Source organism: Phalacrocorax aristotelis, chromosome 20 (genome assembly GCF_949628215.1).
Source record: "Phalacrocorax aristotelis chromosome 20, bGulAri2.1, whole genome shotgun sequence".
Lineage (NCBI taxonomy): Eukaryota > Metazoa > Chordata > Aves > Suliformes > Phalacrocoracidae > Phalacrocorax > Phalacrocorax aristotelis.
The window spans coordinates 5872613-5898014 of NC_134295.1; the positions used below are offsets into that span (position 1 = coordinate 5872613).

At 48.1% G+C, this 25402-nt stretch overlaps 4 protein-coding genes across 6 annotated transcripts; 2 read left to right on the forward strand and 2 right to left on the reverse strand.

Annotated features, from left to right (window-relative positions):
* Positions 1-2798: 2798 nt before the first annotated feature.
* Positions 2799-14346, reverse strand: ZBTB8B (zinc finger and BTB domain containing 8B). 2 transcript variants are annotated; one of them, XM_075115027.1, is made up of 4 exons: positions 14218-14346; positions 13019-13972; positions 10153-10331; positions 2799-9831 (listed from the first exon to the last, which is right to left on the reverse strand). In XM_075115027.1, the coding sequence occupies exons 2-4, from the start codon at positions 13962-13964 to the stop codon at positions 9514-9516; spliced, it is 1443 nt and encodes a 480-aa protein (XP_074971128.1). In that variant the 5' UTR covers positions 13965-13972; positions 14218-14346; the 3' UTR covers positions 2799-9513. The 2 variants fall into 2 exon arrangements, with proteins under 2 accessions (XP_074971128.1, XP_074971127.1); XM_075115026.1 differs by having other exon boundaries at positions 14243-14294.
* BSDC1 (BSD domain containing 1) lies at positions 14233-22274 on the forward strand. 2 transcript variants are annotated; one of them, XM_075115022.1, is made up of 11 exons: positions 14233-14385; positions 14607-14667; positions 15340-15456; positions 16076-16246; positions 16364-16418; positions 16822-16937; positions 17330-17398; positions 17593-17674; positions 17768-18397; positions 19476-19579; positions 20192-22274. In XM_075115022.1, the coding sequence occupies exons 1-11, from the start codon at positions 14375-14377 to the stop codon at positions 20222-20224; spliced, it is 1449 nt and encodes a 482-aa protein (XP_074971123.1). In that variant the 5' UTR covers positions 14233-14374; the 3' UTR covers positions 20225-22274. The 2 variants fall into 2 exon arrangements, with proteins under 2 accessions (XP_074971123.1, XP_074971124.1); XM_075115023.1 differs by having other exon boundaries at positions 14235-14385; positions 17858-18397.
* On the forward strand, positions 20527-25217 carry FAM229A (family with sequence similarity 229 member A). Its single transcript, XM_075115067.1, has 4 exons — positions 20527-20534; positions 22039-22048; positions 24194-24321; positions 25061-25217. The coding sequence occupies exons 1-4, from the start codon at positions 20527-20529 to the stop codon at positions 25161-25163; spliced, it is 249 nt and encodes an 82-aa protein (XP_074971168.1). The 3' UTR covers positions 25164-25217.
* TSSK3 (testis specific serine kinase 3) lies at positions 22622-23833 on the reverse strand. The gene is made up of 2 exons (XM_075115029.1): positions 23689-23833; positions 22622-23283 (listed from the first exon to the last, which is right to left on the reverse strand). The coding sequence occupies exons 1-2, from the start codon at positions 23831-23833 to the stop codon at positions 22622-22624; spliced, it is 807 nt and encodes a 268-aa protein (XP_074971130.1).
* Positions 25218-25402: the final 185 nt, after the last annotated feature.

Genomic DNA, 25402 nt, shown 5'->3' on the forward strand with positions numbered 1-25402 from the left:
CGGGCGGCTGTGGATGTGAAATGTGGGGGTGTTACAGGGTGCGCTAGACAGGGTCGTGAGAGAGGCGTTGAGAGCTACATGTGGAAATGTCCTGTGCCTTCAGGAGTCCCCAAGTCACAAACTGTAGGAGACTGGAAGAGTATTCAGCTAAAAACATTGCTTGTCTTATTCTTCCATAGGGCAACTGGTTTTGACTCAAAAGTCTCGAGTTGGGGAATTTAATAGAATTTAGTTTGTTGCCAACTGACATACACTTTCAACTACTGAGTCTGGTATTGAGAAATAAAGACGACAAACAAACAATCATTTAGATTGTTTAATATCAACCAGAAAATCAGTGTCGGGTTTTAATACTGCTTGAATTCATTCCTCTCAAGTTTGATTTTGCCTGTCAATTTGGCTAAGCAGCACCTCTTTTTAGATAACATTCTACCTATTTGTTCCTATCCGTGCCCAAATTATTTCATCTGCTGAAAGCTTCCTTTTGAAAAGAACTATTTGTAGGTATTTGTTCTGTCTGACTTTGCTGTCGTTTCAGGTAATTGGTACTTTCGTTTTTGTATTGCAGAATGCTCTGCTTGGTAGTTTGTATCAATATTAATAGGACTTCAAGGGTTCTCAGTCTGCTAGGAACAGGTAATAGAATTTAAAAGGTAGGGGAAAAAAATGCAGTGGTATCTAGAGTAGCTTAATTAGAATTTTTAAAGATATTGCAAGTGCTTTACCCAGAATACTTCAGAAACCTTGCCCGGGGGTCTGCTCGCTGCAGCTGGGGACAGCCACGGAACTGAATTCGGTTTTGTCATCCTTTGGGACTGATTTCATCTGGTTTTGCGCAATAAAACGTCACAAACAATCCACTTGTTCTAGAACTGTATTTAGTTGTTCAATCTAGTCCTTTGTTTTGTAATTTCTAAATTTTAGAGTTGCTGTTTCTAGGCAAGAAAGTTCCACTTGAAGTTGAGATATTGTTTGGAGAGTTCATCCAGTGGGAATAAATGAACTTGGAGACTATGTGGAGCAGGTGTTTCTCACAGCAACGGGAGCGGTGCTGCAAAGCAAGGCTAACGGTCTGCTTCTCAGAGAACAACTTACATATTACTTTAAAAAATAAAACATTGTTAGTGCTGATACAAAAATCCTTAACATAAATTTTGCATCGTCTTATTTGGGTTTTGGTAACCAAATATAATTAACAGTAACACCAGTTAAAATATTTCAGTTTTCCTTAAAATAAATGTTTCTGAAAAATCACAGACTTCAGTTATGGTATATTTTCTGACTGTAAATATACAGTGATATTTCTTGCCAAAGAAAACCCGAGCGTATCCTCAGGCAACTGAAGTACCATCATTCAAAGACTGACACGCATTGAGTCACAAGATCAATTTGTTGGAGTTGCAATGGATTTTTCCCAAATGTGTGAGTAAAGTAATACACGTCTACCAAGGGCTTTATTTTAAATTTTGGAAATGTAAGTAAAATGGCATACAACCTTGGCCTAAAGCAAGGCAATTTCTTCTTGTTTTCTACCATTGGAGAAATAGCTGCAATTCTTTTCACTAGAATAGAAATGTACCATACTTGGGGAATTAATTAGTTGCCTATTTTTTTTTTAACACCGGATCTAAAAATGCATTTAATGAGAAAATGTGAACAGCAGGAATTTTAATCCGTACTCTTGCAAAAATTGTTGCTTTTAAAATAGCATTATACCTCTTAAAGGAAAAGTAATTTTCTGAGAACATTTTGTTTGTGTAAAAGCTTTTGAGAAACTTTCTGTGACATAAAAAAATATATTTTCTAGTAGTTCCTAGGTGAGTTGCATATCGTTCCATATCAGGAAACTTTTCAGTGCTACAGGACCTAATGCCTTCAGGAGTACAAAGCATGCAAGATAAGATCGTATCCCCGTCATAATGAAAGAGCTTTTTAAGTTATGCAGACATGGTCCGGAGGTAGGGCAGTAAGCAAGACACCAGGAATGAATTAAGAGCTTACAATTTTCATCTAATACACTGCCAGCGTGGATTTGACTTTAGTTCATTTGCCTTGGCTTCACCTTTACTGTCACCAGCTTTCCCCGTGATGAAGCCAGGAGACTCACCCACAATTCCTCGTATCTTCATTGAAGATCCCGAGCTGCACCCTTGTCCTCTTCTGGTACAAATGCAAGTGCTTGTTCAGCCTCCGGGTCACCAGGAGATCACTTCATTTTGGAAAATGAGAAGGAAATCATAATACACCCTCCTAAAACATTGAGTGCAGGGAGGAGTGTTCCAGCCGCCAGTACGCCTGCCGGTAACCAAGCAGGCATCATCTAAACAAAGTTTACAACTTAGGAGACGCCCGAGATATGATGGCAGTGTTAACAGGGGCAGCAGCTGTACAAGCATCTGAGCATAACTTGTCAGTAGCTTCTCCTGTACTAGGAACCCAAATTCCTAATCCTGCACCAACAGAATTACATTAAATACTTGTTAGGCATATTCTTATCTTCAACCCAGCTTCCCTTAACACCTAAAATTGTGGCATATTTGCATACAGCTCATCTGTGCTGATGACTTAGACCTTGATCTAAACAATCCATTGTCCCTGAACCATTAGCAAGCTCTTTGATGACCTCTCCTGTCCCTTGTTTGCCCTGCGCTCCTGCTTTCCTTCTCCCACGGTGAAAGTCCTTTTCACTGAGGGTGGTAACAGCCCCGTGGCCCCGAGAGCCAAGGAGACCAGGGCGGGGACGAGGGCTTCAGTGCCCCACGCCTTTCATGTCAAAAATGAAAAAAATGTATACCTACTGTGAGATTAGTATTTATTTAATGTTTTCTGTTCTTTAACTATAAAAGAACCAGACCACATACAACAAAGTAAACATATATAGTACATACACAATATAGCATACAATAGAGACAAATTCAGTAATGCACCACTGTAGAAAAAAAGGTTACAAAAAGCACTTAAAGATTTGATCCCCACCCCTTAAAAAGGGTAAATTGCCTCTGTGGTGGTGATGCACATTAATTCTCAGCTTTGGTTCGGTTTGGTTCTCTCTTTTCCACCCTGATACCTGCGCTCGCAGACACCCTGACATCAGGACAGGTACACTTGCAGATCTGGCAGCTTGCGGTAAAAGATCAGTGCAACGTCTCTGTTACTGATCTGCAGAAAACGTCCAGTTATTAAATCTGGAAAGGTCTGGGGGGTTTGCACTGCTACCCGGCCTGTCCCCCGCGTTGTCTGCGAACGCTGCAAAGCTGTCTTTTGTAAAATACGGTAAAGACCCACGATTCAGAGCTTTATGCCATCTTTCTCCCACATAGAACTACTGATCCCAAACACCTGTGGAAGCGGAGCACCAGATACCAATCCCTTCTTTCACTCCCTAGCATTCCTCTTTCTCATCAAAATAATCTGCTTAACATAGGATAGTTTGTTTGTTTCTTTTTTTTTTTTTTAAAGTACCCTTATTTTGCTTGTACTGGAGCGCTTTTTAAAAAGTCATAATCCGCTACATTTAAAAGTTCAGCAAACAACAAAAGAAGAGTTAAAACAGTAAAAAATTTAAAAGAAGGTAGACATTCAGAGCAAGCTGGGGTAGCTGAATTTCACATCCATCAGATTCAGACAGTACAAATGCAAATGTTCTTGTACCAATTAGTAGTTTGGGACAACTTACTGTTGATTGAACTACTCCACTGATCTGCCCAGAGATACTGCATTAACTGGTGACATTCACACGTTGGTTTTCAAAAGTGAAAATCTTCCTCTCCTGCCTCAACAAATATACAGCATCTTGGTTAACAACACAGCGCTCTTACTGTACGGGCTTTCGCTTGGACAGATCCTGGAATGGGCTTGGAGATTTATGAAGGTCCTTGAATCTACCCATAGATTCATCTGCATGATGGTATCTCAAATGAGCAGGTCCTAAAATCAGGGCATCTCCCTGAAGTGTTAACTCTTGTTTAGTTTTGTGAGTATTCTAGTTCTTGGTTTCATACAGGAGGAGAGAAGACTCCTCCAAGTCTCCAGAGACTGAGGTGTTCAAATTTTTTGTGATCTAGGAACAGCTGTTATGGCTACCAATAGCTATTGTTTACCAATAAAATATCTTTCTTGTATTAGAAACACAAACAACTACGAGAAGAAAACCATTTCAAAGCAAGCTTCCTATTTTTGTTTGAGTAACAGGCACTGGTTTGGGTCAGAGCTCACGTACCTTAGTTATTAACAACCAAACAACATGACAGAATTTAAAAAAATCAGTAGCACAGTCATTGGCTCTGAAATGAAATTTTTGTTCACATAATTCCCCTCCAACCCAGAAAGAAGCCAGCAGCTAAAGATTAAAACAAGCCTTGCCACTGAAGAACTTTGAGAATTTCTAAGAGCTGATTTGATTTCTAATTCTGCCAAACTGTCAATGTATGCTTATATTTTACCCTTGTAACTAGTCTCGTGATCAATAGGACCGATCCTGCGTGCCTAAGCCCTCATGGCGCTTAGCTGCTTATGCTAAAAGCATGTGAGAAGTAGAGAGGCGCATATTTTGACAGTTAAAATATTTTTCATCTCAATTGGCAGTCCAAAGTCCAAAGCCCAGTATATATATTGCATTTGAGTATTTGGGGATGTCATTTTAAAGTTGCTGCTTACAGCACGTTGTTTTGAGAGGGCAGGCGTTTTGGGGGGGGGCGGTGGTAGAGGGGTGGTGTTTGTTTTGTTTTGATTTTTGCTTGTTTGCTGAGTTGTTCTTTTTAATTTACTAATATCGAGTAATATCCAGACACCTGCCTATAACCATTTAATAAAAACTAAAAAAGTTGTTATATTCACTGGTTGTGTTTTAGTGAAAGCGCTCCGCTGACCTACATGGCAGAGATGACATCTTAACTCCAGACCTAAAAGCAGCTCTGTGTGGGCACGCACACCACACGTACGTGTATAAATGGAGCCACTGGCAAGGTTCTAACAACTTCATGCCCTTTATATTCTCATACACATTACTAATATTTCTAGACATGTTGAAAATCTGAATTTCAAACAATCCAACAAAAGGCACAAAGAGACTGTCTTCAGTGACTTGGTCGACATGTTAAGAGTCACCTTTAAGAGAAGAAATGTTATGTGCATGCTCAAGGGCACTGTCAACTTCAGTTGGATCTAAAAATCTTTAGTACTAACAAAAATATTTTAATGATTTAAAAAAACAATAGTAAATAAATTTTGAAATATAATTTCCAGGCACTTCTGAAACTAAAATGTATAAACGTAAAGGTCCCAATAAAATAAAAGTGAACAGATTTCACAGTTCCAGTGAAAACAGGGAAAAGAAAGAAGGGGTTATTACATTTGTCATTGATTCAGGATATTCTAAATCAACAGGTAATACAGGTTTTGAATCTGATAGTCTGTAAAAGTAGGTTTAAGAAGACTCTCTGTGAATTATCCAATATAATTCAAAATTACCTAGAAAGAATATTTGGGAGTCTGTCCCCCCACCCCCTCACCCACATGCACTTTATTGTAGGCATTTGACAGCCTTTTCTTCTGGCTAGGAGCAGTGACTGCTTCCCAGCTGCATGGATTTTTCTCATCCAGCATTAAAATGAAAAGCTTTAAAAAGAGTTTAAAAAGTTAAGATTATTATAAAACTACAAACAGTGGTAAAGGAAGCAAAGTCAGTGTTAATAATATAAAAGATTTTATAAAAAAAAAATCAGCTGGCTGGGTTTTAAGTTAACAGCATCCTTTTAATCCTTTCCTAGCACAAATCTGATTCTTGCTTGCAAAACGTCTGTCAAAATGAAATGGATATATTCATTTTTAATTCCCAGAAATTGAAATGTGAGCTCTAATCTAGACACTCTCAGGTTTACTCAGTCGACTCTTGAACAGTAAAAAAATCAAAGCAACCCTCTCAGAGAGTTTTATTTTCTAGACAATCAAAAAGCTCCAGAATGCTCCAAGATCCACAAATATAGTTAAGTCACTTCTACAAATAAGGTTCAATTTATAAGAATTTGTCATTTCAACTAGACTAAAGGACTTCAGTTATGAAACTGCCTTACAAAACATCAGTAAATTAAATAACCACATTTGGAAGATTTACAAGGTCTTGCACCAAGAGGTTAAATGCACTATGAATACCAGTGCAGCATGTATTCCTTTCGTGAAATACAGTGCAATTATGTGCAAAAGTACATTAAAACGTATACTCCTAAACAAAGTCAATTACGTAGAGCTAAGACTTTAAGATATGTAGTCTGCATGGCCTTTAAAAAACTTTGAGAAAGAGATTATATTAGAAATAACTTTCCTAAAAACATTATTTTTGATTCTTCATTAAGCACCATATGAATATTTTAAAACAGCTACATCGTTTTCTCAAAGCTTGTAAAGGCTGGATCTACAATGGAAGAGTTCAGGAAAAACATCCAAAAACTAAGCGGAAAGCACAGCAAACAGATTTACATGAACATCTGGTCACAAGAATGTGGATAAACTACATCCTCTTCTAAATACAAAGGCTGAAGGACTCCACTGAAAACAAAGCAGCACAATATGACAGTCCAACAGGAAACATCGATTTTGGTGGTCACTTCCAATCAGGAACGTGAACGGCGTACCCCCCACCCGCACCCCTTACCCAGCATTACACAAACCTTAACACAGCTCCATTCTTTATGCACAAGACACACAAGAACAATCGCAAAGACGAAAGAAAGCAGGTCGAAGTAAAAATCACTGAAGGTCTCTGCAGTCGTTTCTGCAGCTCTTATTACATACGGACTTTCACAAGAGGTTAATTTTCCCTACTCTGAATGTCTTCACACTTTCAGAGTTAGCTAGCCCGCACCTCAGCACAGCTCAGCCATGTGAGAAGCTCAATCTTCTGACAGTTTAATTGTGGCGCACTAGCCAGGACCACGCTCAGCTGGTATTCCATGTCTCACGGCTTCTACCAATATTTACAATGAGGTGGCATCTTCACGCTAGAATGACCAGAAATTGGGATGCCTGGTCACAAAGCATCATTTTGGATCCCTATTTACATTCTTACCCCACTTTCATTAGCGAGTTAATCTCCCAGCAAACACAGATAATCCATGACTTTTTCAGGTGTTCTCACATGCAGGAGTCCGTCCTTTATCAGATAAGCAGATACAAAAAAAAAAAAACCCCAACCCCTCTGATGTTGGACGGACTCAACAAAAGCAGAGAGGCAGTCCAAAAGACTAGGCCTGGTAGGCTGGAGGTGGCACTTTCAAATGTGCTGGCAAGATTTACAAGCCCATGTTTCGCTCAGGTTTTCAAAAGTGCAAAGGGCCCAAAACCAGAGCAGGGTTTCCAAAGGAGCTCAGCTCCAAGTCTGGCATCTACACGAGTTGTCTCTTTGATGGTGTTAGTTTAGATGACTAAAAGAGGGGCTAAAGAGCCCTGAATTTTTTCAAAGATCTGGTCCTAGTGAGCTCTCTCTATGATGATGCGTGTCACTACGCTACTGTTCAGCTATTACAAACTCAAACTTACAGACGACCTGGAACAGGGACTACTGAAAGCTTACACAACTTAAGTTACAGAAAAGAAATGTAGCACATGATGCCAGTATTGTCTGGCGAGGCGGTGCTCGTCAAGGACTTAGACCAGACCATTTCAAAACAAGTCTCTTTACTAGCAATTCCTGAAAACAGCAGAAGGTAAAGTGATGTGCTGAAAAAGTAGTTTGTTTCTTCTTTCCTCATCCTACCTGATCTGGCAATGAATTCGTAACCACATTTGCAATATCAGAATCGCCTTTCACAAGTAAACTGCGACATCACTCTAGGACTGCTGTTTCACTGTAGGACGAAGCAGACAGACAAGTTGAATTGTTCTTTCTCAGTATGTAAAATAAAAGCACGAGGTACACAAAAAGCCCCAAAAACCTCACCTGGTTAAATCCGAGGGCTCTGTGGTGTTTAGGTTCCACCTAATGTTTGCCAAGGGTAAAGTCTTTACACTAAAAACCTCAAGAAGCACTGTCTCGTTAAGTGGGAGGAACTGCTCGCTTTTTATCAGCTGTGTCTGTCTACACGCTTCTGATCTAGCCCTTACTCCAGCTCAAAATACTCATACCATTTGCATTTGCATGAAACACTTATGAACAACATAGAGAGGAAGCATTAACAGTCTTATTTCATGCTATATTTCAATTTTGTCTCTTCATTAGGAAACAGTAGGCTACCCATAAGCAAACAGGCTTTCTATTGGCGATGTGTTTTCTTCTAAAGCTTCCTGGCTTGGTTTTTGATAGCTTCTATCAACTTGGTACTGGAAAGGTAAAAAAATCTCACCTCCTTTGAAAGCCAACCTTCATCTATCCCAGAAAAGAAGTGTGAGGTCCGCACTGAAGTTTTAAAACAAACAAACAAAAAAAGCAGTACTTGGATAAATTCACACAATATAAACCATGAGAAGGATCACCAAAGACTAAAAGAAAATATAGTAAAAGAGAAAGAAAAGGATTTGCATACAAAGAGGCTGGTAAAATTTTCTGAGGTTTCCTACCCAATTGCTTCAAAAAGGGTATTCAGAGCTGGTTTATATGCATAGCTCAGATATTTATATGTAACTGCTCCTCAGCTACACCAGCTGTGAATCTGTCTCTTTAATCTCCCAAAACCAGAATTCCCAAGTAACCTGACTGACAGCTTTAACTTCTACTGTAAAAAGCTGAAGAAAATCAGGCAGTTCGCTTAGTTTACACTGAGGGACCAGGGCACTAGACACTGTAACATACGCTTAATACTTCTTAAGTCAAGACTACTCATGTCTAAATGACATTAAAGACACAGCTGAAGATCTGTAGTCTGAGCTCTTGAGAGAGGAAGATGCAGTAGAAGCAATTCAGAAACAGAAGCTTGTTCTCTAAATATCAGCAATTAAGGACATGTATATTAACTCTTACTGTCTATGCTTTCAGCAGCAGCATATTTTTGATATCATGCTTTGTCTGCCCTGGTTTCTGGGTCAAATCCAGTCTAAGCAAACACTTAAGGTTTACAATTTAGATAACAATGTCCTAATTCAGAAGGATCACAACTTAGTTTAGAAAAGTCTGGAGGTAACAGATGAAACCTACATTTCTTTTAATAGAATCTTCAGAGAGAAGTTGGTGACCCCTTCAGATCAGGGATTAAGGACCACGACAGCATTATTTGAAGAAACCTGTTATCAAAACAAAACAGAAATGTTCCAGCTGCAAAATCAAAAGTAGGAGGCAGAGACACCACTGGAAATTGCTGAAGTACAACCTCTGTGAACCCCAGACAGAAGATTCTTCACCGATTTCTGGTGCACAGCACTGAAAACTTAAAGGTATTAAAAATTCCAGTTCTCCCCACTCTTCTATTAAAAAAAGGAATAATAAAAAACAGCACAGTCTCACTAATTGGGCAGATACGCAGTTTTCTGTTGCAGACCAACCACTGCCAGGGAGACACTTCAAATGCTCCCACTCTTCTCTCACTGCTACATAAGTGTTTCTCGGTCTGATAAACTCCTGTGGATTTCCTGCTTGTCATCACCATCAGCATCCTCATCATCAGCTGGATCATTTTCCTCTCCAGACTCCACATAAATGGGCCAGTCGTTATCGGCATCACCTTTCTCTTGGCCTTCTGATGAAGGTTCCATTAGGCTGAGGTTAATGGGCATCGAGTCCTCATGGGTAGTGGTCACGCAGGTGCAGCTGTCGCACAAGCCAAAGCGTCGTAATCCTTGAGACAGGCTGCTTGTGAATGTTCTTCTGCAACCTTTACAGATAATTGGCTTGTTTGATCGATGCACCTGAAGTTAAAAATAAAACACTATGGTAAAAAAGGTGAGCTGGCATCTTACATCAGCTCCTGGGGTGCTGGTTTGCATACATTCCTAGAACAGAAAAACATCTACGCTTAAGCTAAAGGGCAGCTGATCTCATCACATTGCCAGCAACAAAGATTTGGGGCTACACAAGTACTAATGAATCCTCTATCAGTGGCTTAGACTTATTATCAGAAAAGTTTCTCTCACCTTGGCAACAATCATTTCGTCCAACATATTTTGGGAAATACGATCGGGGAAACGCCAAAAACTTTTAAAAATTTACTGATAATCTTTCAAACTTACACTTAAAGCGTGACTCCGAAGGTGTTCCTGCCGAGTGAAACGTTTCCCACACGTCTCACAGGGGTAGGGTCTCTCACCTGTGTGAGAGCGAATGTGCCGTTTTAGTATTCCTTTCTGTTTAGCCGTGTAGGGACAGAATGGACATTTGTGAAGCTTGATTGGCACAACTAACACATCACCTTTTGAAAGAAAACAGAGTGCGTTAGATTAGGCAGTTCACCAATGTTAGCTGTGTTGGCTTCTTCTCCTCCTCACTGCAAGTCTGAGTCAAGATAATTGTCTTTCCCCGCTTTTTTTTATTTGGCTTACCTGGAATTTCTGTAGGTTGAGCAATTTCAGAAGACATTCATGCAGCTGCTGACGATCAAGACCCTCAAAAATCAGCTTGCCTGTACTTACGTAGCCGATACTTTAAGGGAGTTGGCTCACAACAGAAAAACAATTTTATTTTAAGAAGCCATTTAATTAAGTGCCAAAAATTTGCTTTTAGTGCAGCAGGGTCTCTGCGCTACCTCAGCCACAGAGCCTCCAACTTCCTTTTTTTTTTTGAAAGATACCATTAGTGTTAAACGGCATTAGAAACTAAAATCTTTACCACAAGTTACAGGCAGAAGTAGTGCAATGTTTCCCAAATGCTGTTACAAAGTGCATAAATTTAGGTGTGGGGAACCCATCTAAAAACATGAATGCTGGCTTCTACTGCCATTCACTTTAGCCCTTCTATTGGAAATAACAAGATGAAGGACTCCACTACATTTGCTAATGATATTTTACTTTTCCTAAAATCAGACTAGATGCACATAAGTAATATGTAATTTATGAAGTCAGATGCAAAAATAGAGAATTAAATTTGAAGATCACATTTCACATCAACATGGGTATTGCCAAGTTCTTCACTATCAGCCCAGATATGAGCTTCCTTTCCAGTATGAAGGTTGAGATGTTATACTACAAGATTAGTTTTCCCTATTTCAGGTACTGATTCAGGACAGTGTTTGCATATCAAGCCTTGAGCTCTTTAACAGTTACACCAAAGTCACAGGGCTGTAGAACATTCCTTCTACCCACTCTGCCCAACCCAGTCTCAAAACAAAGGAGCGTCTGCTAGCAACGTGTGGCTATCAAGTGAAATGTATCTCACCCATTTTGGACCTTCACAAGGTATTGCTAATCCCGGATGGTCATTTAGAGCTGCATTTGAAAGAAGAAAAACAGTTCTTAGACCTGCCTTGCTTCCAGGCTCTCTAGAGGTGCCCGTTCACCTCCCGTCAGCTATAAAGGGCACCAGGATGACTGGAACAGATGTGGACACTTGAGAGTAAGTGGCATTTATCTCATCTGTCAGCCTGAATGCATGAGAACCATTCTTTTATCAGGACTTTGTATTTCTCATTCTTGGTGTCTTGTGAAGATGCTAAGATAGCAGGAGCACCAAAAGCTGAGAAGAGATGCTTCCATTCTACTAAATGCTTATGATGTTCAGTTTTAGCAGAGGAACATAACTGAATGCAAGGTTTGGGGGTTTTTTCCTCACTCCTATTTAAAGCGCATCTACCATTAGCATTTCTAATACATTGTCTTAACACCTGATATTCTCTACCAAATTCTTTAAGAATTTCCCTTTTAATGATTCATTAACAGCCTGAAGATTTTAAGAGGGGAAAAAAAGTAAGCAAAGTTTGTGTGTTAGATGCTCTTGCCTTGCTACATGTCCAAAACCATAGGCATGATCTGGTGTCAGCACTCTGATCTGGGACCTTTAGTCTTTTGTTGACTGTAAGACCAGATTCGTGATTTTATCAGATTCCTTATTTAAAAGCAGTAAGAGAATATACTGGTTTTATTGGCTTTAAGATCACACGTGCATGCCTGAGCTGGAAGTGACATGAATGTAAGCTTGCTATCTAGAGTAGAATAGTCAGTGAAAGATTTCCTCTCTGCTGCCCACACCATTACTGCATCTGTCACATCCTGAGCAGCTATAGCACTTGCAGCGTTTGTCAGAGCCACCTCCCGTCTTCGTAAGGCGCTTTGGATGAGGCAAGCTGGGCACCAACATTACCGTAAGCAGATAAAATGCCTGAATCCTTATTGTCCACTTCAGGAGAAATGCGTATGGACATGACCTCCTCCTTCTTCTTCTCCTCCAGGTCCCTGACACTGCTGCTAGGAGACATTCTGCCAGCGTGAGACATCCCAACAGGCGCTGGACTCAGAGAAGCAGCGGAACCTCAGGTGACCAGCAGCTGAAAAGCGAGTCTGCCTCTAGAGGTAAAAGTTAAGTCTTGTCTTTATGCAATACCAGAGAGTTTAAAGCTTTCAGTGCTCTTAAAGAATTGCTAGGTATCATTCAGTATTGAGTAAAACTGATATCTGCCCTTTTGAAGTTCAAGGTAAGTAACAGGGAACAGGCTGTCATCCAGCAACCGACGCGCCGGCAGGAGCTCCAGCGCAATAAGCTACTTCTGGTCTGTCAGGTTCTACAGCAGATCCCTCTTGTGGCAGCTCGACTTAGCTTTCCGATTGCTCCTTATAACACTAACATTATGAAAGATTCTTTTTAAAAATTCGCCTGCCATTCAACAAGGTCCCAAATGAGATCGTTTATTAAAGCAGTGTCACCAACAGCAAGCTCCAGGATCTGTTTCAAAGAGACTGTAAAAGCTGTGAGAAATACTTACCTCCCAAGTGCTGCACTGAATAAACGAGTACAGCTTTCTTTTGAAGTCCAGAACAATAGTTTATTTTGCTACGGCATAAATATTCAGCAATATATTCCTGAACAAGAACGAGAGTAACAAAGGAAGTCACACAACCAAGCCGTTTCCTCAGTTATACAGACTACAACCCCCTGGAGTCCTCTCACCTGTGTCCTCACCATACCAGTCGCTGTGAATGTCCATCATGGAACTCATGGCTACCCCTGCATCCTCTGGCCTACCCTCAAAGCCCCGGACAAAGTGATGAACCACATCATCCTTTCTCTGAGCTGAGCTGTTGCGCAACAGAGCCTCTAGGAATTGTTTCATGTGATAGTTATTGCAGGCCAGGTCCATTGCCTGCCCGCCGTGCAGCCCCTCTTCCATCTGCTCGAGGGACAGCGCAGGCGGGTACTGCGGCAGCCGTTCACCCACGTCTACCTCTACTTCATCAGAGTCAAACTCTACTTTGGGTTCCACCCCTTTGGGCAGCGAAGAATTAATGTTGTCTGGAGAGTCGCTGCTTACAGGGTCTCTGACCACAAGCTCCAGGGGATGGCAGCCGCTGCATTCACCGCAGGGAGGATCTCTCTGGCAATCCGAAAGCCTTTCCTTTTCCTGCTGGGAAGAGACGGAGGCAGAGCACTGGCTCTTGGAGCTGTACGAGGTGCCCTCTCTCGCAGAACTAGCGCTCCCGCTATCAGCCTGATAGAAAGCAGCTTCTCTCTCTATTTTCCTGCAAATATCTAATGATGACCTTATATACGTTTTGCAGAAGTTGACCACATCGGTCATCTGCAAATAGCTAGCCGCAGACATCACCTCAATAACATTTTCCCCACAGAGATCTAGCTTCCCGGAATAAAGGAAGTCTAGGATGATGGAGAAGGCCTCCGAGGTGACAATGTCCAGGGAGGCAGTGCTGTGGCGCCCACTGTCTTGGATGTAGTGAATTAACAGGGCTCGGAAATAGCCGCTGTTGGCGAACAAAATGTTTTTGTGGGCTTTGAAGATCCTCCCCTCCACGATGATGCTGCAGTCGCAGAAGAAGTCCCTCTTGCGCTGCTCGTTGAGCTCTCCCAGAAGCTTGGTGTAGTACGACTGCATCTCCATCGCTCCCGCTGCCGGAGTCAACGAGAGGGCACCGTCAGGAGCAGGAGGGCACCGGCGGAGCCCTCGGGGACCCGCCACCTCCCGCCAGCCTCTCCCCAGAGCCGCGGGGAACTTCTGGGGACCGGGAGCGGCCGCCGCTCCTCCTCCTCCTCCTCCTCCTCCTCCTCCTCCTCCTCCTCCTCCTCCCCTCCCCCCCCCCCCCGCCGCCGGGCCCTGGCCCTTCCCCGCCCCAAGGCCCCTCCTTCCCCCGTACCGGGCGCCCGCCGCTCGCCCCTCACCTCCGCCGCCCGCTCCCGCCCGGCCGCCGTACCGCCCTCCCGGGAGGAGGAGACGGAGGAAGTGACGTTACGGGGAGTCACGGCCTACGGGGGTGAGGGGTCGGTAAATATTGGTGACGTCAGGCCGCCAAGATGGCGGAGGGGTGAGTTTGGTAGTGCTGAGGGGGTGGTGGGGAACGGGTCGGGCCTAGGTCTGGGCTTAGGCTCAGTCCCGGGCCTAGGCCCAGCCGCGGGCGGCGGGAGGGGGGACAAGCCTCGGCGGGGCGGCGCGGTGGGGGCCGGGCTGTGGGTCGGTTCTGGGCCTGGGGTTGGGGTCGGCGTCTGGGCCGGGGCCTGCCCTGCGTGACACGCGTGTCCCCCGCAGGGAAGAGGCAGGCTGGTGGCGGAGCTGGCTGCAGCAGAGCTACCAAGCCGTCAAGGAGAAGGTAGGAACCGGCGGGACAGGCGGGAGCGGGGGCTGCGGTGAGCTGGCCTGCTCCCTGCCAGGGCCGGGCTGTAGCCGCGGCTTTGTCAGCGACGGCTCTGACGCTTTGTGAGCCTCGCCTTAGCGGTTGCCTGACGCCCAGTGAGGCGCAGCCCCTGACCCCCGCAAGGGGAGCAACCGGTACCTATAGAGGGAGGTCGGGTGTGTTTGTTGTAACCCTGGGAGCTGGGGACTGGGCCCCTGCGCTGGGACCTGGTGGCTCACGTGAGTGGTGTGTGACAGTCACCACCCAAGCAGGGGGGGCATGTGCAGGTAGCATCACCTTCTGATGTGTAATGTCCTGCCTGCCACAGCATTCCTTATGTTTGTTATACACAAAACTCAGAACAAGGATTTTCCTATCCTCTGTTTTTCTTAGCTTAAAAAAAACGCACTGTAATGTGTTTTGGGCACTTTCCTAATGCTGTTATTCTGGTTGTTACTGTGTTATCCTGTTTCCCCGTTGTTGTTCTGGTTGTTACGGTCTTACCTGTTGCACAAGCTGAGGTAAGGGCTTAGCTGGGTCAAAGGCTCTTGCACTTTAACCTTTGTAATGTCCCGGGTGTTCCCAGAGTGACCGTGGCTTTGTTGGAGGACAAAAAGATTGCACAATCTACCTGTCATTTTCTTATAGTCCACAGAAGCTTTGGAATTCATGAAACGGGACCTGGCTGAGTTCACTCATGTAGTGCAGCATGACACAGCCTGCACTATTGCTGCTACGGCCAGCGTGGTCAAGGACAAGCTGGCAGTGAGTATAGGAGTGAGAGAGCTGGGATTCTTGTTGGAGAAGGCAAAGCAGGGGGTGAATAGCCTCTGAGGACATGGTCCTCTGGACAAATCCCAACATATAACCACAAGCTTCAGGTTTCAGACTTTCTGCCCAGTGCAGGTTTGGTGCCGAGCACTGTGTGGCATTTCCTTGCTGTAGTGGTGAGGAACCGGGACGAGTGAAGACAAGTTCCCTGTGCTTTCCCTCTCCCTGTGTGCCGCCTAGGTGGGATACTGGCAGCGTCGCTGTAGTATGACATTGGCTCTCTGCACAAGCTGTCAGCCTTAGCCCTGCACAGCTACCGCTGTGCCAGTCCAATCCCCGAGCCAGCCAGTCCCCAAACCGGCTGTGTCCTCAAAGCCTCCACTCAGTTCCTGACAAACCTATTAGAAGGCCTGCCTGCTCCACCACCACCCGAGGCTAGTGCCTGCCACCACACCCTTCTCCTAGCCCAGCCCTGGCCACACAATTTCCACATTAGCACTTTTTTGAAGGGAGAGACATCCTGATGCCTTAAAGAACCTGTCCAGGAAAGACTGAGACTTGTTCTGCTGCTGCAGGTGCTATTACTTATACTGTGCTGCTTTTTCTTTTCAAGAGGACAGAAGGTTCCTCAGGTGCGACTGAAAAAGTGAGGAAAGGGCTTTCTGACTTCCTGAGTGTCATCTCAGATACGTTTGCTCCCTCGCCCGATAAAACCATTGACTGCGATGTCATAACACTGATGGCAACACCCACAGGTAGCACAGAGCCCTATGACAGCGCCAAGGTGAGTGCCACGTTGCTGGAGCTTCTCTTTGGGGTGTGGAGTCCTGAGCCCTGTCCTCTCGGGGCCCTGCAGCTACCCCTCCACTGACAGCTCTGTCCTGTGCATCTCCTCCTCCAGGCTCGCCTCTACAGCCTCCAGTCGGACCCAGCCACCTACTGCAACGAACCTGATGGTATGGGGAGGGCTTGGTGGCGCTGCCGAGCCGAGCTGGCCCTTGCGGGGGGTCTGTGGGCCCTCCTGAATTGCCCAGAGCCTTTTGCCAGCGGGCCTGCTGGCTTAGCAGCAGATGGGGTCACTGTTTATGGAGAGCAGATCTGTCTGTTGCATTGCGGACTAGCTTAGACTGAGAGTTTGCTGAGTCAGTTTAAACTGCTGCTACAGCTGGTGCTATGTGGCCTTGCACTGACAGATGACCCACAACATGGGGTGGGCTCTGAGACCCGTTTCTCCCTCCTTCTTTGCCTCTTGTTCACCCCAGCTGGTCTGGTCCATAGGATTTTTCCCATGAAACTTCCCAAAACTGTTCCTGCCCTGTTTGTACCAAGGACTGTTATCTCTGTGCTTATCCTGTACAGGCCCCGCTGAGCTCCTTGAGGCCTGGCTTTCTCAGTTTAACCTAGAGGAGAAGAAAGGGGAGATCGCAGAGCTGCTGGCCACCAGCCCTTCCATCCGGGCTCTCTACACCAAAATGGTAAGGCCCTGCCTGGCTGCTGTAGTGGGCAAGTTCTGACTTGGACTATGGTGCAGGGAAGCCCTGAGTTGCTTGGGCCCTGGAGTTGAAGGTAGAAAGGGCTGTGGTTACATGGTAAACTGGCACAGGGATATTAGGCAGCTTATTTTATTCTTCTTCCTGGCTTGTTTGTCATGGGCCTGGAACAGAAGTTCCTCTGTAGCTGTCTGATGGGTGCCTAAGCATCTGCCGGTGCATAGCTGAGACTTGGTCCCGAGTCTGTGCACTGGAAAGCGCAGGTGGCTTGCACAGGTTATGAGGGTAGCTGTGAGGCTCAGGAGAAGAGGGGAGCAAGGCAGAAACTGCAGCCCTCCCTCTGAAGTGATTTATGGTGTTTTCTGTGTCACTCCCAGGTTCCCGTGGCTGTTTCCCATTCTGAATTCTGGCAGCGCTACTTCTATAAATTGCATCGCCTGGAGCAGGTAGGTCAGGAGATGGGTGGGCACTCCAGCCAAGGAGCTCTCTCATGCAGACCAGAGAGGCAGAAGATGCTTTTCCTGGAAAAGCAGGGATCTGGGCTGCCTTGCCTTGTGTCCTTGTTGTCACTGACGCTGAAATGCCTGGGGGAAGAAAGAACTGGGGACATGAGTTGCTGCTGACACTGAATTCCCTGCAGGATGAGGCCCGGAGGGAGGCTCTGAAGCAGCGAGCGGAGCAGAGCATTCACCAAGAGGAGCCAGGCTGGGAAGAGGATGAAGGTGGGTCAGAGGGTTGGGGGTCTGTGGGAGGGCTCATGCAGACTTTGGTAGGTCTCGGTTAGAGAGGGTGGCAGCTCCTTCTTGCTCCCTCAGGTCCCAGCCCAGCTGCAGCCGACCCTGCTGCACTGTCAGCTCTGCTGTGCTTGCTGAAACATCTATCGCTTCTCTTCTGCCTTCCTACAGAGGAGTTCTTGGGGATGTCACCCCTGCCTTGTGCAAACATGAAATTTCCAGAAGCAGCAGAGAAGGAATCTGTCCCTGCAGCCCTGGAGGGAAGCCACCCCACTGCTCACAAGGGACCCTCAGAGGAAAGCTGGGCCGTCCTCCCTCCGGAGCCAGCCCCAGTGGAAAGGAGCCCCTCAGAGAGCAGTGAGAGCATCTCCCTTGTGACTCAGATTGCAAACCCTGCCTCTGTGCCTGCTGCGCAGCTACAGACTGGAGTGCAACCAGCTGGGACCGGAGACCTCTCTCAGAGGCTGCTGGAGGCCACCACAGAAGAGCAGAACTCCCGGCCAAAGCCCCCAGAACCTGGTCGTCTTTCTGCACCTGCCCCAGAGTCAGCAGCATCCTCAGAGAAACCTACTGTTACAGAGCTCAAAGAGGTGGAGAGCAAAGCCCAGGGCAGGACAGAGACTCTGAGAGAGGAGGGACCAACAGATCTACGAGTTTTTGAGCTGAACTCGGATAGTGGGAAGTCCACTCCCTCCAACAATGGCAAAAAAGGTGTGTGGGGGTGGGGGCCAGCACAGGGCCTGGAAACCTTCTGCTGGGGCTGGCAGCTTTTGTGGAAAGGGCTCTGACTTTGTGATGATGAGGGAGGAAAAAAGGGGTTTTGCCAAAATCACCCAGGAAGGTTAGATCCAAAGACTGTCTAATGGCCGAACTAAAGTGGAAGCAAATCCCTGTGCTGTTGGGCAGGGTCGAGCGGGTCGCATCAGGTGGCGACAGTCTGCTCTCAGCAGGCGGCTGGGCCGGTGCCGCAGCTGGCCTGAGCCCTGTTCCTGGACTCCCTCAGGAGAATGGAGGGTGAGACTCCCCAGGACCATGAGGAGGGATGTGTTGCAGCTCTGACTGATGCTATTTACAAACCTTCCATTGCAGGGGGTTTTGCCTTGAGCATAGCCTGCTGCAGGTCTCCCAGAATAACAGTTATGTTGGTTATAGGATTATAAAGCCACTGGACGCAACCAAAGCTCCAGCAAGGTGGCCAAGTATCACGAACTGGGTCTGTGTTGAGCAGAATCAAATTAGACAGGAAATCAAAAGTCTGTCAGCTGAACAGGGGGGACCTTTGGTCCCTGCCCTGCTGGGTGCTGGGGCAAGGCTGTGGTCTGTGAAGGGAATGTGGCATTTTCTTCACTCTGCACGTCGCCTAGGAGCGTCTCTGCTGCTCCTGTGCCCCAGAAGGCTGTTCTTTCTGTTGGGGACTATGATAGTCCCAGTACCTAAGTCACTCCTGTCATTCCTTATCTGTTGTGTTCTCTGTGTGACTGAAGTGTGACACACCCTAGTTCTCCCAGGCCAGGAGAGAGCATGTTTCAGCATTCCGCTCTCCCACTTGCTCTGAACCAGCCCCTGCTGTGAGGGAAGTACAGTTCGGTCCATCCCGTCTCTGTCAGGGAGCTGACAGCCTGCTGTTGGGAACAGGGAAGGCTTTCCCTCCTCGGGCAGGGTGAGGTAGATCCAAGCCTCATGAATGCCAGGGCTTTGTGGGCCTGTGTGGGCAGCTGTGTGCTTTGGCCAGAGTGTCTGGAGAGCACGTGCAGCTCTGATAGCTCAGTTGTGATGTTTGTGGTTACAGGCTCCAGCACGGATATCAGCGAAGACTGGGAAAAGGACTTTGATCTGGATATGACTGAAGAGGAGGTGCAGCTGGCGCTCTCGAAGGTGGAAGTGTCTGGGGAGGTGAGTTGAGGGGAGGTGCTCACTCAAACAGGCAAGAAGATTGCGCCCAGAAACCCTCAGCAACTCCTTGGGCTGATGCTGCATGAGCTCTGCCATGGCTGGGTGCTTCCCTTGGGAGGTGGAGAGAGACTGTAGTGCCTCAGAGCAAGAGGGTGAATCCCTCGGCTTGAGCTCTGCTTCCAGCCCCTGTGCTGGAGCCAAGGCTGTGCAGCATGTTTCAGCGAGACATGGCTGCTGCTGGCCTGGAAGGGCAGTGCTGCAGCAGGCAGCTGCCTGCCTAGAGAGCTCGCAGGAGCCTTCTCAAAGGCGTGACTTTAAGGACACTTTAAAGTCACTTAAAGTGACTTTAAGAGCACTTTAAGGACACAGGCTTAGCTTGGGATCTCACTGTGTTAGCTGGAGTAGAGAGCAGCTCTTTGGATGTGCTTAAAGAGGGGTGAGTGCGCAAGTTCCCCAAGGGGAACAGAGCAAGCAAATCCCTGTTGTAAGGGTGTGAGAGCGTGAGGATATGTCAGGCTTTGCACTGACTCAGGTGCCCCGGGCAGAAGGATCTGTTGACAGGTGGCTGTTGAGTTACAGAAACAAACTGCTGGATGTTACTCTTGTTTGCAGTTGGAAGATGAAGAGTGGGAAGACTGGGAATAAAGCGACTGCTTCCAGTGTGTGTCACAGGCTCATTTCCACCATCGAATGTGAATTAAATCAAGGACCGGCTGTTCCTTTGTGTGTAACTGTGCTGAGGATTGCAGCTCCAGGCTGGAGGAGTTTCATTCCTGCTAAATCCTGTGGGCAATTCAAGTGACCCCTTCAGACCTGGAGGAGGAGGAGGAGGAAGAAGCAGAAGTTCACTCGTACACTTAGCTGCTAGGGAGCCCATCTTCTCAGTAGGTCCTAGAGACTGGCCAAGCCAAAACCGGCTGCCCCAAAAGTGTCAGGTAGAGACAGACATGATGCAGTGAGGGGTCCCTGGGATGAGCTGGGCGCTCGGACACCTGGCAGGATTGCCTGGTGCCGCCAGACTGCCGGCTGGCTGATTGTTTGCTTGTGTGTGCGTGCGCATCATCTACAGTACAGCTGTTGAAAGGCTCTTGGATGCAAGCTGCGCCTGCTCGCTCGCCGCTCTGCGCTGCTGGCCAGGCCATCCCTGGAGAAAGCCCCTGTGCAGGGAGTGGCCAGGGGCTGGAGATGCAGCAGTAGAAAACCCTTTTGCTGTGCCGCTCATTGCTGCAAAGAAAAGCAGTTGGCTTGTGGCTTTGACCCAAAGCTGGGCCATGCTGGAAGGAGCCAAACTCCCTGCCAAACCCTGAGCTTCTGCCTGGCTTTTCGTCTTGGAAGCTTTTTCTAATGGAAACTCCCATTTTCTGCTGCAGGAGCAGCAGCTCCTCTAAGAGCCAAGGCCTGCTGCTTCCCCCTTTGCAGCTGCGCTGCCTTCCTCTACCGGGTTTTGTGTACTACTGGGTTTTGTGTACTTCCAGCTAAATCCTCCAAGCAAAGTACTTGTGGTTTGCTCTTACTCGAGCCCTTCTGGGCAGGCAGTGATTTGGGCCACCTGGGAGTAGAACCCCTCTGTTGTGGTGCCCAGCTCAGCCCTTGCAAAACCCCAGTCTGGCCCACTGACCACTTCAACCTCCGCCTTGTCACCAAGGCTCAGCCCTTCCCTCTCCCAGTCTGGAGGGAGGCAGAAGCGCCCAAGCGCGGGCGGTACCTGTTGGCTGAGGCTGTGTCTCTCCTCTCTGGCTCCCCTCGTGCCCCACCCGTGCAAGGCCTCGTGGCCACCAGAGTCGCAACCTTTGCCATGCTCACTTGGGTTCCTTCACTTAAGCCCCCTGTGACTGCTCACAATGCTTCCTTCAGACCCACAGCCTCCCTTTTTGGGGCAGTTCCCTTCTAATGTCACGAGATGCTCCTCAGTGGATGTTGCTAACACACAGTTATCCTAAGGGGACAAAGCACTCGCTGCTGTCTCTGGCCTTTCAGGTGGTGGTTTTATACACGCTACCTTTGTCCTTCTGCCCCTTCCAGGGCTGCTTCACTGGAACTGTGGGTTTCCTTCTGGTTTTGGATAGCATTAACCTAGCTGCACTTGGAAGAGTTGAGGTTTTGGGTTTGGGTTGTATTTTTTTCCCCCTCCCCGCTTCGGGGAGATTCAGCTGCCCACTCAGGTGGATTGGTGGTGGCGGTGACTTCAGGCACTTACACAAGAGTGTGTCTGTCCTGCAAAACCCACGAGGGCTGGGGACTGAGCTACAGCTCACCTCCCGCTCGGTGTACGGTGGGCCCAGCAGAGTCTGTGAAACCTGCTGCAGCCTCACCCTGTCTGGGGTTCAATTTTAGCTGTAGCAGGAAAACCTGTTGTGGGTAGGTGACACCAGTGGGGGTGTCAGGGCGGGGGGCTCGGGGCTGTGTTCCCTCGGGGTTTGACAGTGGGGGTTGTAGCTGGATCCCTGGGCCTCCGGCAGAGCTCCGAGGGTGCAGAGCTCTCATCTGTGTCACTTTTGTTTTCTTTAGTCAAATTAACCATTTGGTTTTCTGTGCAATATTCTCTGTTCTGAACTATTCCGCACCTCCCTGAGCCTTTTCTAGCTGGGGTGAAAACCAGGAACAATTCTAACAGCTGGTAGTTTTGTAAAGATTACTTTCTCTGAACCTTTTACAGTCTTGCAGTTAACAGCAATTAAAGGAATTCCACAGAGTCTCTGCCTGTGTGGGGTGTTCTCATTTCCTTTGCCTGCGGGGTGGGGATGGCGTGTCAGCTGCTTTAAAGTTCCCTTTCCTCCCACCTGCCTCAGGGGAGGTTTACTTAACTCGGGAAGGGGGACCCTCACCGCCCTGGGCTGCTCAGAGCTCTCATCTGTCCTGTTCCCCACTGCTGTCAGCCAAGGCCTTTGAGTGAGCCGATAAAAATGCCCGAGTGTGAACCAGACCTTGTCACTGCCAGCCAGAGGCCTGGCACACCACCTGGATAGATGGGAAGCTCTGACCTCCCAATTTATCATCATTTTAGAAACAAACAGTTCCATTTGGGGAGAGCAGGGCGAGTCCTCAGGGGTTAGTCAGCCATGGGTGCCTGCTGACCCCCCTGATGGAGGGTCTCAGGGTCATGTCTGGTTCCAGGAGCATTTTCAGGAGGTTCTGGCATTCCCTGGAGATCCCCAGGTGCCTGGGGATGGAGACACCTTTCTGCTGCTGGTGCAGCATCTTGGGGATGTCGGTGTCGTCAAAGGGCAGGCGGGCACACAGCAGGACGTAGAGGATGACACCCATGCTCCAGACATCACCCTTGCAGCTGTCGTGGGGCACGCCCTGCAGCACCTCGGGCGCCGCGTAGGCTGTGCTGCCACAGAAGGTCCAGCTCAGCTCCCTGCGGTCCCTGGGGAGCAGCTTGGCAAAGCCAAAATCCGTCAGCTTCAAGGTGTGGCCCTGCAGCAGGGCATTCTCGCACTTGAGGTCGCGGTGGGCCACCCCGCAGTCATGGCAGTACTGGATGGCCTCAACCAGCTGGCGGAAGAGTGCCCTGGCACGTGGCTCGGGCAGGGGACCTTCATGGAGCACATAGTCAAAGATGTCCCCATCCTCCGCCAGCTCCATCACGAGGCAGATCTTCCCCTCTGTGGATTCCAGCATCTCATGCACGCGGATGATGTTCCTGTGGTCCAAGTGCGTGACAATCTGGAGCTCCCGGGGCAGAAATCTCTGAATAAACTCTGTCGAGAGAGGAGACGGGTTTGCCCACAGGGATGCCCCTGAGCTGCTGGCTCTGGGCACCCCTCCGGGACTCTGCAGGGGAGATCGGTAGAGGGAGGGAAGGTTGTTCCCTAGGTGGCAGGTTCCTTACGGCATGGCACCATTCCCTGAGGGATGCTCTTTGAGGGGGGATGCTGGGCTCTGCCATCAATCACTTTGCCATCCTTGTGACTGGAGGGGCAGCCACCTAAACAGGTCCTAATCCTCGGGCTGTGGTCCCCAGGCTGTGCTCCTGGACCCCCCCAGCCTCCTCCCCCGTCTGCTCTCAGGTGGCAAGTTTGGGAAACTAGTTTTCTGCTGGGAATTAAAAGTCTCCAGGGAGGGACAGTGCCTCAGCCTGGAGCTCTTTCAGGGTCAGCTCTTACCTTCTGGGCCTTCTTTCTTATCAATTATTTTAATCGCTACTTTCTTCTGGTGCTTTTGTGAAAAAGCCTCCTTGACTTTGGAGTACATCCCCTCCCCAATGGTCCTGCCGAGCTGGTAGCCTTTGGCAAGCAAAAAACCCTCCATGTCCTCACACGGGGTGGGACCCTTCGCTGCCTCAGTTCATCCTGCAGCGTCTTCACAACAGCATCTCAGTGCCCGGCAGCACCCGCAGCACCCTGGGGCTGCACAGAAGGACCTTTTAAAACCTGGGGTTGCTATTGTGATGCAGCCGACGCTGCGTCAGTCGGGTGACGGACGCACAGCGAGGTGGGGGACAGGCTGGAACGCCCTCTTGGTGAGTGGGAGCCCATCCACAAGGTGGGCTGTGCGGATATTATGGGGCTGGCTGGGGTCCCCCCATGTTCCCCTTTTCTTTCACTATTGCTGGGGGGCCCGTGCTCACCTGGCTCACCCACCCGCTCCTCTCCGGTCAGACACATCCAGGGCCTGAACATGAGCTCCCAGCGGGCACCACAGGCTCGGAGGTTCCCCATCGAGGCAGGCGACTGTCCCAGCTCAGCTCTGCCTCCTGAAATGCAGGAGCCGGTAGGCGCCGAGCGGTCTGTGGGAAGGTAAGGGCGGTCAGGACAACCCGTGGGGTGCAGGATCTGGCCCTGGCACAGCCACGCCATGTCTGAATACACAGACCAGGTCCCTGCTCCAGCAAACACAGCTTGCTTTGCTCCCAAAAGCATTGTCTGATGGCTTGAACCCCTCCTTGCCCTGGGACAGGGCAGGCTGGCTCCCTGCCTGCCTGCCTGCTGCTGCTGGCAGGCTTTATCAGGGCATGCAGCGTCTTGTCATGTGCTCTGCCATGCCATGACATAAGAACAAGTCTTATGAGGAGATGTGGCAGGAACTGGAGTTGTTTAGCCTGGAGAAGAGGAGGCTGAGGGGAGACCTTATCACTCTCTGCAACTGCCTGAGAGGGGCTGGAGTGAGAGGGGGGTTGGTCTCTGCTCCCAAGTAACAAGAGACAGGACGAGAGGAAACGGCCTCAAGCTGTGTCAGGGGAGGTTTAGCTTGGATATTAGGAAAGATTTCTTCACTGAAGGAGTGGTCAGGCACTGGATCAGGCTGCCCCGAGAGGTGGGGGAGTCGCCATTCCTGGAGGGGTTCAAAACTGTGCAGACGTGGCACTTGGGGACATGGTTTAGGAAGCCTGGGGGTGTTGGGTTGGGGGTTGGACATGATGATCCCAGAGGTCTTTTCCAACCTTAATAATTCTGTTATTCTATTCTATAATTGTGCCATGACATGCCATATCAGACAATGCCATGCCGCTGGGCTCATCCCACTCTCTCCCCACAGGCAGCTGCGGCGATGCCCCGGCAGCCACTGCCTGACACTGCCCAACGTCCCCATTGACGTATTCATTGCCATGGGAAGGAGTGACAGGCCTCGCACCACCTAACGGCCCCTGCGCCCGTGGAGCTGCCAAGGACACAGATTGGTGACGGACTTTAAAATAAAAGGACGTCTTAGAATGTTTCTGTGCTCAAAACCCGTGTGTGGTGTGTCGGCCATGGAGGGTTGTGAGGGGGCATGAGGGGACGGGACATGAGGGGACAGGACGTGAGGGGATGGGACACGAGGGGTGGGGTATGAGGGGGTGGGACAGGAGGAATGGGACAGGAGGAGATGGGACATGAG

What these genes read in the sequence shown, in the direction of transcription:
- ZBTB8B (XM_075115027.1), bottom strand. Translation starts at nt 13,964, where the DNA reads ATGGAGATGCAGTCGTACTACACCAAGCTTCTGGGAGAGCTCAACGAG. An exon ending in CTGGTATGGTGAGGACACAG is followed by an intron (nt 10,332 to 13,018) that starts GTGAGAGGACTC and finishes TTCTTTCAAAAG; the next exon opens with GTGATGTGTTAGTTGTGCCA. An exon ending in TTCGGAGTCACGCTTTAAGT is followed by an intron (nt 9,832 to 10,152) that starts GTAAGTTTGAAA and finishes TTTTAACTTCAG; the next exon opens with GTGCATCGATCAAACAAGCC.
- TSSK3 (XM_075115029.1), bottom strand. Translation starts at nt 23,833, where the DNA reads ATGGAGGGTTTTTTGCTTGCCAAAGGCTACCAGCTCGGCAGGACCATT. An exon ending in TAAGAAAGAAGGCCCAGAAG is followed by an intron (nt 23,284 to 23,688) that starts GTAAGAGCTGAC and finishes CTCTCTCGACAG; the next exon opens with AGTTTATTCAGAGATTTCTG.
- BSDC1 (XM_075115022.1), top strand. An exon ending in TGGTCAAGGACAAGCTGGCA is followed by an intron (nt 15,457 to 16,075) that starts GTGAGTATAGGA and finishes TTTCTTTTCAAG; the next exon opens with AGGACAGAAGGTTCCTCAGG. An exon ending in GGGCTCTCTACACCAAAATG is followed by an intron (nt 16,938 to 17,329) that starts GTAAGGCCCTGC and finishes TGTCACTCCCAG; the next exon opens with GTTCCCGTGGCTGTTTCCCA.
- FAM229A (XM_075115067.1), top strand. An exon ending in GCCGAGCGGTCTGTGGGAAG is followed by an intron (nt 24,322 to 25,060) that starts GTAAGGGCGGTC and finishes CTCTCCCCACAG; the next exon opens with GCAGCTGCGGCGATGCCCCG.